This window comes from Calidris pugnax, unplaced genomic scaffold, assembly GCF_001431845.1.
Source record: "Calidris pugnax isolate Ruff unplaced genomic scaffold, ASM143184v1 scaffold1753, whole genome shotgun sequence".
NCBI lineage: Eukaryota > Metazoa > Chordata > Aves > Charadriiformes > Scolopacidae > Calidris > Calidris pugnax.
In genome coordinates this window covers 157350-173849 of record NW_015094502.1, presented here as the reverse complement: position 1 = coordinate 173849, position 16500 = coordinate 157350, and the positions used below count along the sequence as shown (strand labels likewise).

The 16500-nt window shown below is 52.1% G+C and overlaps 1 protein-coding gene across 1 annotated transcript in view; it reads right to left on the bottom strand.

Annotated features, from left to right (window-relative positions):
• Positions 1–14700, bottom strand: part of SLCO2A1 (solute carrier organic anion transporter family member 2A1) — a 30993-nt gene extending 16293 nt beyond the window's left edge. Inside the window, exons 1-2 of the mRNA XM_014962918.1 lie at positions 14205–14700; positions 1075–1212 (exon numbers count right to left, since the gene is read on the bottom strand). Of these exons, the coding sequence (XP_014818404.1) occupies positions 1075–1212; positions 14205–14294 (228 nt within the window). The 5' untranslated portion in view covers positions 14295–14700. The remainder of the gene's footprint in view (positions 1–1074; positions 1213–14204) is intronic.
• Between the last annotated feature and the right edge of the window lie 1800 nt (positions 14701–16500).

Below are 16500 nucleotides of genomic sequence, written 5' to 3'. Positions count from 1 at the left end.
CAGGCTTTGAACCAGATGTTCAGGACCAGGTTGGATGGGGCTTTGAGCCACCTGCTCTAGAGGGAGGTGTTTCTGCCCATGGCAGGGTCTTGGAACTAGATGACCTTTAAGGTCCCTTCCAAGCTAAATCATTCTATGATTCTATGTAGGTGTTGGTTGAGGTTAGACCTGGCCATCTATTTCCCCAAGGACCTGGGAGGATTCCCAGTATCCAGTCTCTTGGTGGAGGATCCCATGGGAGAAGACCAGTTCTGTGCAAGGTGGGCTGCCACCGAGCACTTCTTTATCTGTGCCATAAAAAGAAAGTCTCTGCCAGGAGGCCGAAAAGCATAGTTGGCCTTGAAGAGCTACCAGAAAGGATACAACTCATGATGATGTGAATTAGAAAACATGTTCCAGAGGAGTAAGTGATTAGAAAATTATTAGATTTCCTAATTAGAATCAGGAAATCCTCAGCCAGCTCAGCAATATGTCAGTGAAAATCAGTCCTTTGCCACAGGACCATCAGGAGATGGGAGCACTGAAGAAAAGGGCTAGATCTTGGAGAGACTGCTGGCTGGGGTGTACTTTTAGAGAAAGCTTGGAATGACTCAGGCCAGGGTTAATGAGCCACCAAGAAACCAATGAAAACAGATACTTTTACTGAAAATTGCTCACAGAGTTGTTGTTGTGTGGATACTACTAGTAATAAAATGTTTTTCTTCACAACAGCTGTAAGAATTGTGATCCGTGGAGAAGAATTACTTTGCATGTTTTCCATTTCTTAGTCATGTCTCTGCTGGAGTTGTATGGCATCACAGTGTAGAGTCATCTCCTCTGAAGCAACCTGCTTTCTGCTGCTGTCCTCCAAGGCCACATCCTTACCTCATAACCCTATGTTCAACCTCCAGACATGTGGTACAGCAGAAGTGTGAAGAGGTGTCCAAATGCACAGCAACAGCTACTTCATCCAGCACACGTAGGCATGGCCGAGGAAGCACTGGGTGTGAAAAACCCTGAGACCCTATTCTGGGAAGGTCCCCCCGTGTTCTGGCCACCCCTTGGAGTCTCCACACAAGCATTTCACCCAGTTACCTCATGCAAGCTGGAGATGAAACCCGAAGAGAGACTGGAGAGCCCAAAGCGCTTCTCAATGGTGGTGAGGCTGCTCTTGAAGTTGGCGCTGTAGAGGAGCTGAGAGAGCTGGAGAAGCCCATGGCACAGCACAAACACCTGCAGGCAAAAAAAAGTAGTTAGTACCCAGTTAGTGCCCTATGATGTGTAACTGCTGGAGACCATGCCCCGTGAGAGGGATTTGAGAGTCACATGCACATGGACTCAAGTGGGCCAACATGGCTGCACGTCTGACATGCAACAGGTCTACTGAAGGGCTCAGTCCTGGATCCCTGATTAACTCAGCTTTGCAAAATGAGTGAGGACGTGGTCAGAAGAGAGGAAAAGGAGCTCTGGTTTTCTCTTTCCTCTGTTTTACCGCTATTAATAGTCATTGGTATTTGCACTGTAGCGACCCTTGTGCAACCCTCAAGAGCAACCCTCCAAATTGATGAGGACCTGTGGCACTGGGAGCTGTACAATGATAAATGAGAGAGGTTTGACTTTACGCACATTCAATGGGTGCTCCTGAGACCATGTTAGAGCCAACCCTGTGGCTGAAAGGGAGCCATGCTGCTTTAGACCACCTGAGATCCAGTATTTCCAGTCTGCCCTTTGGATTCACTCAGCAGTAAAGCCAATTAACAAAACCTGCTCCAAGGGGTGTTGCAAGAAAAAGGTGAAAGAGGGCTTTAAAAGCCCCAGAGGGAAAGGATGAAATATGCACAACCCAGTCTCACAACTGGAAGACCTCTGTAGCATTCTAAAAACAGCATCTTTCCCTTGAGCCAGGCTGCGAGCCGAGCCAGAAACCAAGGTGAAGGGAGGCAGAGCTTGCCTGGAGCAGAGGAGGGAACACAGAGAGTTGACGGGGCAGGGCAGAAGCGTGGTCGAAAGAGCCCGGGTGGCCTGGGAGAGGAAAGTGCTCTCAGCCGGGGACGCAAGAGGCAGCTCACAAGTGTCTTTTGATCTATATTTAGTCAGAACAGCTCTCCTTTATTTTTCTTGGAATGGAATGCATGCACATGGTGCCAAAAGTATTTTAAAATAATTAAAAAAAAAAGGAAGGGAAAAGGTCTTTTTATTTAAATTCACAGGAAATCAAATATTTGCTGGATACCGGAAGCGTGTCCCACCAAGATAACGGCGGGAAGTCCGAGATGATGAATGAGGCATCAAAGGTATTGCAGAGCTGACAAATTCTTTATGTCCCTGGCTAGGAAAGCCGCAATACTCGTTATTAGTATTTATTTGAAACGGTGGTAGCACCCAGAAGCCCTGGCCCATTGTGTGAAAAAAAAAAAAGGCTCATCAGAAAAAAGAACTAAATTGTCCACCTGACATTGAGGATGCAAATGCCATAGGTGGGTGGAGTGGCTTCTTTCTGGGGAGCAGAGGAGGATGTGGAGTCAGCTCCAGCAATCGCAAGAGAATTTGGGTAGGAGAAGGTGGGAAGCTCCTTGGGAAGCTTCTCCTGCAAGGGAGGATAGTACCAGCCTGAAGAGACAGCTGGGTGTCTAAAAGCATAGGAAATGGGAGAGATGCTGACAGACAGTGGGAGAGAAGAGGCTGGAAATGAAGGGGAAAACGGAATCCTGGCAGTGTAAGGGCAGGCTGAGAACAACCTGGAGACCACAGAAAAGTAGAAGGAGAAAGGCAAACACCAAGAAAGAGGGAAGAGGGGTCACAGGGACAAGCTGCCACCACGAACTCCCCAGCCACACCTTGGAGGGCTGTCAGCAGACGGGCTAGCGTCAGGCAGGCATCTGCCACTTTGGTAGCCGAGCAGGGGAGGACTAAGTCCCAGGCTGGGACTTTGCCCTGAACAAAAGCTGCAGAGCAGCAACGTGGGGTGTAACGTGGGAAAGGGAAACCCTCCCAGACAGGGACAAAGTGGAAGTGAAACGTCTGAAAGCAAAGTCTTGAAGCAGAATGACCTCTGCACCCTCCAGCTATCAACTCCTACGTTCAAAAACCCATCCCAGCACATGGTCCCGCGGGTGAAAGCTGGATCCACCACCTTCCCCAATCCTGACCTGGGATTCACCGTGTAATTACTCCAGCCGTGGGAGCAGAGAGGTCACTCCCGTGAGGATGAGAAATGGAGAGGGGATCTTGTTGCCAGAGAACATGAATTTGTGTTCCTGCAGCTCTGGCCAGACCCTACTGAAGTCATTCGCGTAAGGAAGAGCTGGCTTAAACAGCGGAGGGCTGGGACCGCCGGAGACGTGGAGCAGCTGGAGGGAGAGCTCTCCCGGTGAGAGGCGTCAGTGGGAGAAGCAAAGCTGTTTACCAACAAGGAGGGAAGAGGGTGGATCACCGAGGCTGAATTTAGAGCAGCAAATGTCAGCCTAATCCCAGGGCAGAGGAGAAGTGCTGGGGAGAGAGAGGATGCTGGCGGGGAGCGAAGACGAGGAGGAGAGGCGGCCTGACTCCCTGGGATGCTGGGCTCGGCTGGGGATGAGGAGAAGGTAGAGGGATGGAAGGACCATGGGGAACCACCACTGGCTGTGCGTCATGAGAGGATGGAGAGCGGGAGATGAGAGGGACAAGTGGCGTCAGAGAGGGCAGGCAGGAAAAGGCAGAGCTGGGTTGAGACGGGTCGATGCACTGGTGATAACCCAGGGACGGACAAAACAGGGCTGTGGATCCCGAGGTGCCCGGGAACGAAGGCAAGGTGGGAGAAATGCAGCTGGAGAGCACCGATGGGGGGAGAGAAAGCCTTTGGGGCATGATTGCTCACCCCCCCGGCCCATGAGACCTTCTAACCTGGGTCCTGCGAGCAGGGATGGCAGGAAAGGCAGAAGAGGGATGCTCCAGGGGACCTGATCCCACCCCACGCTGCTGCTGGCACTGAGACCGTGCAGCAGCCTCAGCCCTTGGATATGGAGAGCCCAGAGGCTGGGAGGGGAAGGACAGAGGAGATTTTTTTTTTTTTTTTTTTTGCTTGAGAAGAAGCTGCTACCCAAAACAGTCAGAGGAAAGCAAAACAGCCTTTGCTCCGGGACTTGTGCAGCTGGAGCTCAGCTTTTCCAGACACGCTTTGACTGTCTGGAGGTGAGAGATGTGCCTGATTTAAGACTTCCTCTGCAGTCAGCAGACTCAAGTCTAATTAAAATAATGATGGCCCAAACCTTGAAGGCTCTGAGTGCAAAGAGCTGGGAGAGGAGCTTACTTGGAGGGCTCCCCGAAAGGAGCCCCTGCACTGCCTGACCTTGTCACTGGGCGGGATGATCCAGCTGGGAAGAGCAGACCTCTGAGGCTGGTGGAGATGAAGGGAACCATTCTCCTGTGTCCCCTTGCATCCTCATAGTTCTCTCCCAACCCTGTTCCTCTCCCCATGTGTCCCCATCCCCACATGTTCATGCTGACCACCCACAACCTGCTGGTCTAGGGAAGCCAGCACCTTCTAGGTCCCTTCCAGCTGCGGAAAGCACCAGATGAGCGGCTCTGGCCCCACACACCCACCAAGCAACCCCAGGAGGGGATGGAGCTGCTATCATCCATCTTCCGTAGCACTTAACCAAGAAGGGGCTTTTAAAGAAGACTCAAGCTCATCTGAAGGGAGGTTTTTGCTGATGCAGAGCCAACATGACGGCGCTGAGGGCAAAGGCATGGTGGGAGGTCAAGGAGTCGGGGACACTCCCACAACCGCAAAGTGCTGACCCTCTGGAGAAGACAGTCCCATCAGAGCCGGGTGTATTTTTGGAGCTGCAGGCAAGCAGCAGTCACAGGCAGACAGGGAGCAGCGTGGAGAGACCAAAGGCATGCACCCACATGCATACACACACACACACACAAAATCCCCTCTTAAGCATCTTCATGTTTCCTTCAGAGTGCCTGAGTGATCCTGGCTCCAGGCAGTTTATGCAGGATACTCAACTCCTTTCCAAGAGGCATTTTGTTTAAAAGGGGAGCCAACGGTGGGGGGAAGGTCCCTTGCAGGCATGCTGGTCTCCACCCACCCCCGTCCCCCCTCCAAGTTTACTAGCACCTCCCAGGGCAATGCTTTTTCCTAGGGAAGAGAAGCCCACCCTGCTGCTGGGAAGAGAGGGGACTGGTCCTTCCATGGTCTGGGCAACACTTCTCAGGTGCAAAGCAGAGAGCTGGCAGCTATTCACAGAATCACAGAATGATATGGGGCTGGAAGGGACCTCAGGAGATCATCTAGTCCAACCCCCTGCCAGAGCAGGGCCACCCAGAGCAGGTCCCACAGGAACGTGCCCAGGTGGGGTTTGAACGTCTCCAGAGACTCCACCATCTCCCTGGGCAGCCTCTTCCAGGGCTCTGCCACCCTCAAAGCGAAGAAGTTTCTCCTCATGTTTAGATGGAACTTCCTAGGTTCCCCTTTTCCTCTTGTTCTATCCCTGAGCACCACTGAAAAAAGACTGGCAATAGGATTTGGACAATCCCAAGCCAAACCTCCTTTAGAGGAGATGTATTCAACACGTACTTGACCCGGTGGGCTGGTGGGGCTGAGGGTGAGGGCAGGCTGGGCTCCAGGCAGCCCCCAGGCATGAGGATGCAGCAGCAAGGCTGAGATCCTATACTTGTCACCAAGATGTCCCCATGGGATGCTGGGTATGGCCACGGCTGGTGCATTCCTGGGAGATGTCCAAGACAGCATTTCAGCCCTTGCAGCCACCTCAGAAGACCCACTTGCACCCTTTCCCATTCCTCTGAAGCTCGCCAGGAATAAAATAAGGCTCTGGGAGGAGAGAGAGGGTCTCCCAGCCTCCTGCTGAGCCCATAAAGCAGCCAAGGATGAGGTGAATCTGTCCTTGAGGTGGGTGCTCTTGGGGTGAGAAGGAGGTTGCTGCTCCTGGGGCTGGGAGCAGGCAGTGTTGCAAGAAGCACTTGTAGGTGCTTGCACTGCCCCACATCACATACAGGTCCGCTAAGCTGTATTCCCTTATCTCATGGCTCTCTTGTTCCATATTGCTTATGTAAGATAATGCACTGTCAACACTGTCACTGGCCTTAACAAACAGCTACCTGAAGGTACACAGAGACTGGACTTCAGAAAAGCCTACTGTGAAAGGCGGACTGTTTCGTAAGAACAGTTTTTGGAAGGCAGGGTAGGGGAGCCTCCCTTGGTCACCAAGGCAGCCAATAAATGCTTGGCAAGCTTGGGTTAAATAAGAAAAAAACCAATCATGAAGTACTCGGTAACCGCAGCCTGCAGTGTGGGACATGGGTAGGTAACAAAATTCAAATTTCTTATTATTTCAAAGTAGTCAACTGCCTCTATGGACCCTCCAGGATCCAGGGGAGTCCTCCAGGTGGGAGCCTGGATCTGCTCTGCAGGGACTGGGGGTTTGGGAAGATGCTGCTCCACATGGCACGGCCACTGCCCCTTTCTCTCTGCCACCTGGAGAAGCGAGTTAAGTGTTAATTCTCTGCTCTGCTTCCACAGCTTCAAGCTGTGGTAGTGGCACTCATGTCCAAAGTCATACCTCACCTCGTTTTTCAGTGTCTTCAGCTTGGCAGCCCTGCTTGGAGGTTGAGAAGGTAGGAATCGTGAGGTGCACCTCACCCGGTGAGGAGAGAGCCTGCTCCAGCTCTCATGTCCACGCTCACCTGCGTGCCCAACAGCCTTTCCATGGCAGCACAGCTAGCAGCGTGGATAGAAGGGGGCATTAGATGGATGCAAGAGCTGCCTGGGGAGTGGAGATGCCCACAAAACCTACCAAGCTGTTCCCAGCTGGCTGATGACACCAAGGGAGGACATGGCCAAGAGCAGTTGTTGCAGGAAGGCCCAAAATGAATCTGGCTGGAGTAAATGTTTGGAAAGGACTAGGAGTGAGGATGCTCTGTCAGCTCTTCTCTCCACATAGAACTATGAGAGCTGCATTTTGGGCTCTGGAGGGCCAAAGCGAAATTGTTTGATCTTAGTGGAAAGTCATGGCCCAAAGAAGGAGACCCCAACATGCCCACCTCTGAAGGCTTCTTCCGCTTTACTCTCCTGAGCTTCCAAGAGGAAAAAAAAAGACAACAGAGGGGGGAACTCCAGGAAGTAATAAGAATATTCCCAAAATTATAATAGTCAGGTTGTGTATTTTAGAGCTTGTATATGAGCAACACTCACTACACTAAGAGATCCTCCTGCAGTAGGATGGCTGAGATCACGCAGTCCCAAAGAAATGCATCAGTTGGAAATACAAAGTATACGGACATGCCTGGGAGATGTGTCTCTCCTTGGCATCTCTCTCCTACATGCAGCTGCCTAGATTTATAGATCAAAAAGCACCATGAAAAAGAAAAAATAAAGCAATATTTTCCACAGAAGGAACCAAAGGAACCAAATACTGTGCCACACCACAGGTCCTTCAGCAGAAAACCTCTGAGCCTGGAGCATGGTCCAACAGCAGAAGTTGGCTCCTGAATTTTATTTCTATTACAAAAAAACTCCCCTAATAATAATAAAAAAATAAAATTATTAGGAATTGTCTGAAGCATGCCGCTGCCCAGGTTATTAGTTGCAACGATGACTGTCTGCCAGAAGTGATCCACGCTTTACAACCCCCAATTGTCAAGTGCAAAGACAATGTTTGCTCTTTTGGCAAGGAAGGTAGACGTGGGGTTTCCCGGCATGGTGCCCCGATGCCCTTGCAAGGTCTGTGCAAGCCCTGCTTTGCTCAGTTGCTGCCGAGGGAGTGCCCCAGGGGACATAAAAACATGTCCCTGCCTCAACCTGCAGGTGCACGTTGCAGATGGCAGAAGGAAAGGAGGTTTTTGGCTGCGGACGGTCCGTGAGACCAGACCCCTGGTGACTGAGATAGGAGGGTTTGCTGCTTCCCAGGCTGATGCTGAGAAAACACTTTGGCTCACAAAATACACTGCATATTGTTAGGCAGCCTTCTTTCTTCTCGCAACCAGACCGAGCACATAGGTAGGTCTTCATTTTTTTTCTTCTTCTTCACTCTTCCTTTTTTTCCCTGAAGGTCTGTTTTCTTCATGGTGCCATGATTTCCTTGAAGGTAGCTTCAGCTTGGCTTCATTTTCCCTGACCCACAAGCGAATGCAAACACTGCTCTCTGCCGCCCACAGCCCTGGCCATGCCTCCTGCTCCCTATCAGCAACCCTCCTCTCCCATTCTGCTCATGATAATCTTATCTATGCTGACCACTCCTTGGTTGTGTTTGGGCACTGAACCACCTCGCCCCTCATAAAGTTATCTTGTTTCATGTCTCCTAGACCTTGATCCCACTAAACTTTCCAACCCAATTTACCGGCTGGCTCTTCCCCATCTTTTTCCTTATCCTGCTGCTGGTGTTGCTGGTGAAGGCCAGGCGGATCTTCTGATCCCACCAAACCCAGACATAAACACAGTGTGGGATCCATCCTAACCCAACCTTTGCTTTCTGATGCCAGTACCATCACCACAAGTGCTGGAAGACCCCAGTCACAGCAGGTCGTTCTCCCCGTGCCGTCCCACTTCTCCTTGAGGACCCTGTTTGCTTCTTTGCTACAAACGCTCATCCAACTCGTCATCTCTCCTTGCACAGCGTCCAGAATTGGAATATCCTTTGATTTTCTTGCTTAAACCAATGTCCCTTATCAACAATGACTTTCTCCTCTTGGTGCTTCCATCTCCAAACCTACAACAGCCATGCTGTCTTCAGACCAGTGACCTGATGAATCTCCTGTTCTTGCTAATGGCTAAATAAAGCAATTCATAATCTTTTCCAACAGGATATGAGAGCACCAATTTTATATCTCCAGGCTTCTGAAATATACTCCTCAGCAAATTCCTTTAGTTCCTTTAGAGGAAGGGACATAAAACTTGCCCTGCTGCTGTTGGGACCTCAGACCCCAGGGCAAGGCTCCCGTTTCTTCTGCAGAAGACACCCAGCCTCCCCAGGGAGGAGAAAATCTCTGTTTCTGGCCATCATACCCTGCATGCCCCCCAACATCTTCACCCTGGGATGCTTTAAAGCTTTATCACACCCTGAGAGCCCATCGTCTCCTCCTGACCTTGCTGTCCCCTCTCCTACACTCTTCTATATCACCTTTCTCACTGCCCCAATATAGCATCCCATTTAAATCTGCCCTTAAGGCTTTTAAATCTCCCCTCCCATTCCCTGTGGGAGTAACTAAACAATTAATTTATAGAACAGTTACTTTAACACCTAAAAATTATTTCTTAGTTATCACATTATTTTATTTATATATTCCAGCTGTAATTTTGTAGTGAATTTACACTTCTTGTTGGAACTGTATGCTTGCTGCTGCCATTATAGGCGTCATGGTTTGGGCCAGGTTGGCCGATGACAAGATGACAGATGCTTTCCCCCATCTCTCACTCCAAGGAGAGGAAGACGAGAGGTAAAGTGACCATAACTCCCTGTTATCCTCCTGCCTCCTTTTCCATGTCGGGTGGTCTGCAGGGTAAAAGCCTCCCCACCATTTTCTGCTGCTCCCCTGTGCTCTCCAGCTAACCAGCTTCCAGCTGAAACCAGTCCAACTCAGCTAACCAACAAGTTATTTATAAAGATCTCCTCCTTGTCCTGTTTCTGGGGATCCAGATCAAGGAATTAGCTATCAAGGAAAATAGCACAAACCCATGAAAGAGACAATAAAGGTGAAGAAGCCAAAACATTTGAGGTGCTGCGGAGATGACACCTTCAAAATAACCCTTTTTCGGTGGCTGCCTGGAAGGGCAAGGTGGGCATGGACATGATGACTGGAGACAGTAGTTAGGACTCTGGACCTAGGGGCATTGATAAGGTCCATGGCTATGCTTGGGTATCAAAAAGACCAATCATCCACTTCTTCTCCACCTTTCAAACCTGTTTTTTTTTTCCTTTAGGCATTGATGTCCTTGGTGTCCCCAGTGCCACCGGGTGCTGGCATCTACCTAACAGTTGGCTTCATCCTACATTTGCCAAGCAGAGCAACTGAAATCTCCTAGTGCCAGTCAGCACAACTCTGGAAGCTCTGGTGAACTTCAAAATAGGGGGCTGTCCTTGCTCATCACTCACCTCCACCACTGCTGTGGGATTACTGGAATGCTCTAGGCTTCTCGTAGGGGACCGTGCTCAGCAGCAACGTCCCAGGCCCAAGGACTGAAGACCTTTTGCATTTGGCTTTCTGTCTTCAGGCTGATTCAAGACAAACGGCCAACTTCTAGAGGGGTTCAAGCAACCTTGCCATATCTAAGAGGGCACTCAAAAATATAAGTGTAATGGCCAGGTTTATTCCAGCTACAAGATCACAGAATCCTTAAATAGTTTGAGTAGAAAGGAACCTTTAAAGGTCATTGTGTCCAACCCCCCTGCCATGGGCAGGGACATCTTCAACTGGATAAGGTTGCTCAGAGCTCTGTCCAACCTGACCTCGAATGTTTCCAGGGATGGGGCATATACCACCTGCAGATACGGTGCAGACAGCAAACGCGCTGTCAGCTGAGGGAGGTGGTGCCCTGAAATATCAGTGCTGACGGCGCCTTGGTGCCATCTGGTATAATTGCAGTACTAGCTACGGTACATACCTGCAGCAACTTCCACAGCAGCAACAAGGAACTGTCACCAACCATGTTGCCACAGGGTTCAAAGATCAGCTGTAAATGTGTCAGAGCATAGGTATGAGCCAGTGGCCATATCCACTGGGCATCGCCTCCCCAAGTGCCTGTCTCTGCATCCTCAGCAGCACCTCCAGGCCATCCATCCCCAGAGCTGCCGTCCCACAGCAGGTGCTTCAGACCCCTGCAGAACCATTGAAACTACTCCTTTCCACCAGGACCTTTCCCTCTCTGATGCCCATCCCCGGCACCATCATGCTTCCCACCTCTGAACGTCAGTGGTGATGGGGCCAGTGCCAAAAACCACCCCAAGAGTGATGGGGACTGGTGCAGGGAGCTGGTGGCCCCCTTCGCAGAGAACATGGAGAAGAAAGATGGTTTGCATGGAACAATAATTTGTTATTTTTGGCCCCAGCCCTGCAAAAGGCACTCTGAAAATGATCTTGGCATGTGAGCCTTAGGAATAATTAATTTCATGATTAGGACTTGGAGTCTGCTACGACTAGGGGATTTTGTTGTGTTGGAAACGCTGTCTTAGCTTAGAAACTGCCATCCCTTATAAGAGGACACTGCGTCTCATGAATTTAAACCCCTTTATAGCATCTCTCTCGCTGTGTGGGATGGTGCCAGCAGCTTCCCACACAATTAGGTGCTGGATAAAAACCTTTACATAATACTTTATTTGCAGCACCAAAGGCTTCTCATACAACCAAGAGCTACAAAGCCATATAAACCGAGATGCTCACTGTACACCTTGCCCTCTGACGACCCATTCACAACAAAACAACTTCCCAAACCTGGAATTTCAGTTGTGACACTTTTTCTAGCAATTTTCTGGGGGCTGAGAGGATTGACAACTGTGCACAGACTACTGCTTTCCCACCTTGAAACAGTTTGGGTTTTTTTGAATGCATATAGATTTTTAACACAAATGTCGCAGCACAGGAAGAGTGAACAGGTCAGGAAAGGGTGGGGGATGTCATTGTCTGTCAATTTATATACATCTGCTCTTAAAAGCAAGATTTTTTCTCCAAGGGATGGGTGTCTTCCCACCATCCCAGATGGTATATATCACCCATCTGATGCCAACAAGCAAGTTTTGATAGAACCCAAACAGCTCCTTAACGTGCTTCCACAGTGCCAGCATCAGGCTGTGCTTTTCCTCTTGATTTAGCAGAAAGAACTGGTGATTTTTTTTTAAACAAAAGTGCTCTTTCCATGCACTGGTTTTCCCTTAGTGCAGCTGTATTTGCACTGGCTGGGGCAGGTGGAATGTGGGGGTCTCTGGTGGCATCTCCTGCTACATATGTTCCTATGCTTGGTTGCCACACTGGGTGCTGCAGCATCACCTCTCCCTAGGAAATCACCCCCGAGGACCACCTAGACGGGCTCAGTGGTGGGTGCCAGGATGGTCTGAGGAGCTCCAGGCTCATTGCTCATTTTGAAATTAAAATCTGAGCCAGCACCAGGCTCTGGGCAATTTGAGCAGCGGTGGGTCCAGGTAGCTGACCAAGGCATCTCCTGGCACAGCCAGATCTCCTGCTGCCAGCAAAGTAAAACCCTCACATCATCTGCTCTCGGCCAAATGCCCCTCGGAGCTCCTGGACACAGACTCTCACCAAGCACCCGGGGGTGTGTGGGGTGCTGAGCCCCCAGCCCGACTCCCGTGGATGCCAATGGGATGCACAAATGGATTGACAGTAGCTGGGTTGTTTTTTTTCTTTTTTAATTTTTTTTTCTTTTTTTTCCTTTTTTTTTAAACCCTAAAGTTTTACATCCTGAAAAAGGCATTGACTTTGGCACTGCTTTTTCAGTTCCAGGATATTTCTGCATCCTCCCCTATAAGCATTAGCTGCAAGAAGAGCTCTGTTTTCAGGTGATTTTACTTACCCTGAGCCACGGTCATTACTGGAACAGCCTGGAGGGGGTTAGGGTCATGTTTTGCACCCCCTCCAGAGAAAAGAACAGGTCACCAGTCCCCTCCAGAGGCACACCAGAGCAGCCCAGAAGCAACCCTAAATTACCCAGGGTAACCTCAAGCTCTTCCTCCTGGAGCTCACAGCCCAAAAGGGCCATCAAGTCACCTGCTGGAATAGCCCAGCTGGGGCAGTGGGGACCTTCAGGTGTGTAGGGCTGGAAGGCATCATCTGAGATGACGTCCCCAGCTCTGGGAGTCCCCACCATGTCACTGGTTGACCCCAGCAAGCCCAAAGCTCTGCTGCTCGCCCCACCGTGCTGCCCGGAGGAGCAGCCCGTTGGGAAGAGCCCCACAGCATCCCCAGCAGAGATGCTGGGGCCCTGAGATTTGGTGACACTTTTCCTGCCCAGAAACCAACCCCAGTCAAGCACATCCCACTGAAGAAGAGGGAGCAGCCCCGTCCTTCATGCGAGGGGAGGAAAGACGGGTGGCAAAATAAAACCCAGACCCATGGTGGACCACGATGCCCTACCCACGGCTGCACGCTCCCGAAAACACACGGGGCTGGGAAGCGCTGACAAACCCATCCTTGCAGCGCTGCTCTGAGCCCAAAAACACGTGCTGATCTTCAATAACACTGGTGGGAAGTCACACCCCAGCCCCAGGCAGGACCGGCAGACGTGGCACCAGGGGGTCCTGCCGGCTGCCCCCCACCACGGCAGCCCCTCTCACGCACCCAGAGCTGCTCTGCCCGGGGGCAGAGGGGGGCTGCTGGGAGCTGACATTCCCCAAAACTGCACTTGGGCTGCTCTGGATGCCAACAGGCAGAGGTGCTGCCAAGAGAGACACAAAAATCCACCCCCCCGCCCCAAGGGAAATCCTGGGGAAGGCAGGCGGGTGTCCCGGGGACGGGAACCAGTGTGTGCAGCAGCCTCGGTGCCCACCCGAAAATGGGCCAAACTGTGCCGTTTTGGGGGGAAAAAAAAGGCGGGGCGAGGGGTGGTGTAAAAGCACGATGGTTAGCAGGGTTTAAAACACGAGAGGCGGCCAAGGTGGCTGGTGGTGTCTCACGTGGGCAGTGAGCTCAGGAGCCTGAAGCTCAGGCAGGGACAGGGTTTAAGATGACAGGTCTTGTCTGGGTAATAGGGGCAGGTGAGCAACTGGGCAGCCAACACCAGAAAACCCACTCCAACCTGCTGAGATTTTGCTCCTGTCACTCAAAGTGCCCCTCTCCCCCAGGTTTTTGAAGCCAGGCAGTGTTGTTATAGGCAGTGTTTTCCTTTGGCACCAGGATGTGGTTAATCATTCCCTAAGCAGCAGCACACTGTGTACCGGATGCCGTGGGTAAGCTCCACAGCCCACGGAGAGCTGCCCACGCCGCTTCCACGGGGAGCAACACTCGCCTGCCCCGGGGGGGTACCACTCCGAAACCCACCGAGACCCTCAGCCCTTCCCGTGCACCCAGCGGGACGGACCTCCGCGGCGTCACCCAGCACTGCCCAGGGAGCTGACTTTCAAATTCTGCATCTTGGCAAACACCCTTCGTTTTACCGACGGTTTGTGCCGGGGATGTGGGGACCCGTGGGACGGGTTGGGGTGACTCTCTGTGCAGGCATCCCCCTCCCTCCCTGCCGGGCAAGCGGTGCATCCCTGCCAGGCACGGCTCCTTACCTTGATGTTGCAGAAGATACTCCGGGAGCAGGTGCCGGACCTTTTCGGGACATCAGCTGGGGGTTTGCCAGCTTCGGGGTGGACTCCCATCGTGGGGGGCTTCCTGGAGAGCCCCAAAGAGCTGGGCTGCAGGTGGGCTCTGCTCCTTCTCCGGACTGTCCCACCGCTGTCAGCGTGTGCGGTCTGCGCCCAAAACCCTCCAAGCCCGTGAGTGAGGCAGGCAGCTTGAGCGCAAAGTTTTTATAAGTCTGCTCTCGGGAGTGATGATGAAACCCTTTCTCCTCCCTCTTTTGCTTTGTGTGCCGAGGGAACTTTAAAGTCGCAGGAAGCGAACGCCAGGGCGCGGGGAGCAGGTGGGAGCGAGGGCTCGCCGAGCCCCGGCCGGTTGGGGGACGGGGACCCTGGTGGGGGGACAATGCTCGCCCACCCACGGGACACACTGAGCACCCCTCTCCTGTGCTCGCATCCGAGGCTGCAGGATGCGGCTGGACAAGGCACTGGCAGCACAGCCTTCCCGCAAGGAAGCAAATGGGGTTTTAATTCAAGCCCCCCTGGAGGGGCGAGAGGAAAGGGAGGCACCTTTCAGCCAACTGGGATTTGGCTCCCGGGTGGTGGGAGGGGGGGAAACCGGGTGGCCAGATGGAGAAATCCCTCCCTGGGTTAAGAGACTAGGAAGAATATAAACTTTTCCTGCGTTTTTCTTGTGGAGAAAACTGCATTTGTGACATTCCTGAGCACTATTTTTTCACCAATACCTCTCCGGGTCTTTGTTTATGCAAAGCACTGATTTATTTCGCTGGCTCCTCACAGGGAGGAAAAGTGTAAGAGGAAAAAGGGCAGGTTGAGGGGAAGCCAGCTTCAAGTATTTTGTCAAAATTATTACTTTTCCCAGCACAAAGCAGGGTGGAGGAGAGAGGTGGGTGGATCCTGTGGGAAACGGTGGAGCCCCCCTTGGGGTGCCCTGCGCCTGGAAAAACCAAATCCCAGCTCCCTGAACGGTTTCCCCACGGGAGGGGTGGTGGGTCTCTACAAACGCCCCGACATGGTGCCAAGGAGACAAATCCCACTCAATGGGCACCCACTGACACCCACCCCCTGCCCGGGCACCCGCCGTGGCCATTGGCCACGAGAGGGTGCATTGCACCCATGGGAGAGGCTCCCTGGGCGCTCCTTTCCTCCCACCTCCCCCAAGCCGTCCTGCGAGAGGACCCCCCCAGGACCTTTGGGGTCCGGCACCAGTCTGACCAGGCACAGGATTTGAAAGCAGCGTGAAAAATTAGTGTTGCTAAGATAAAAAGAGCTAATTTTGGCTGTCAGCTCCCCGGTTTCCTAACCTTATCCCAGGAGCACTGCTTGCAGGGCCAGTTGGGTATCACTGACCTGTGGGTGGCAAAAAAAAGCATTGCATAGTCCTATCTCTTTTTTTCCACTCCCATCCCCAAATTTGCTAGATGTGGGGTCAGGACACAATGTGAAGAGACCCTTTTGCCCCATCAGAGTTAGCCGAGCCCTTTTATTCGCCGCTCAATGGCAAGAGACAGAGAATTTCAGCCACACTGACAGAAAGGCTCAAGGAAGCCAACATCTCCTCTGCTCATCTCCCATCCTCCCCATCAACCCAACGTGCTGCTGAGCTCATTTTTCAGGCAATGCCTGACCCGCTCGCTAATGGCCCTGACTTCTCAGTTTATTCTGCAGTGACCCGTGACGCTCACTTTGTTATAACAACCACCTCTACACGCAGCAGCTGTTTCAGCCACTAACTTCAGCTTTTTCATCCAACATTGTCTCCGTGCAGTGAAACGCCCCAGGGAAGAGTTGTGATGCTCCTTGACAAGTCTGGCAGTGGGCATGGTGGGCAGTGGCCAGAAACACTGATGCCACATCCCATGGATGGGGTTGGGAACCCTGTGCTGATGGAGTTAACAACCCCTACAAGAGGAAGCAAAAGGCTGTGGTGAGTCAAAAGGGAATCAGGGCTTCTGGTAAACGCCCCCGGGGCTGGACGTCACTGCCCCATGGGGCTGTGGGTCCTTAGCAGGAACCGACCACATTTCCCGGATGGCCAAGGAAGGGACAGAGGCTGGGACAGCCTTTGATGTGCTCCGAACCAAAGGACCTGTGTCCCCAGGCAGCACTGTGCTCTCCAGGTCCGGCCACCCCCGGCAGGACCTTGGACATGGAGGGATGTCCCAGCAAGGCTGATTTGCTGGAGGGCAGGAAGAAATCACGCTGGCAAACCTACGCTGCCCTTGTATTTCTCGTTCTCCAGCTCTTGCAATAGGTAATGCAAGGA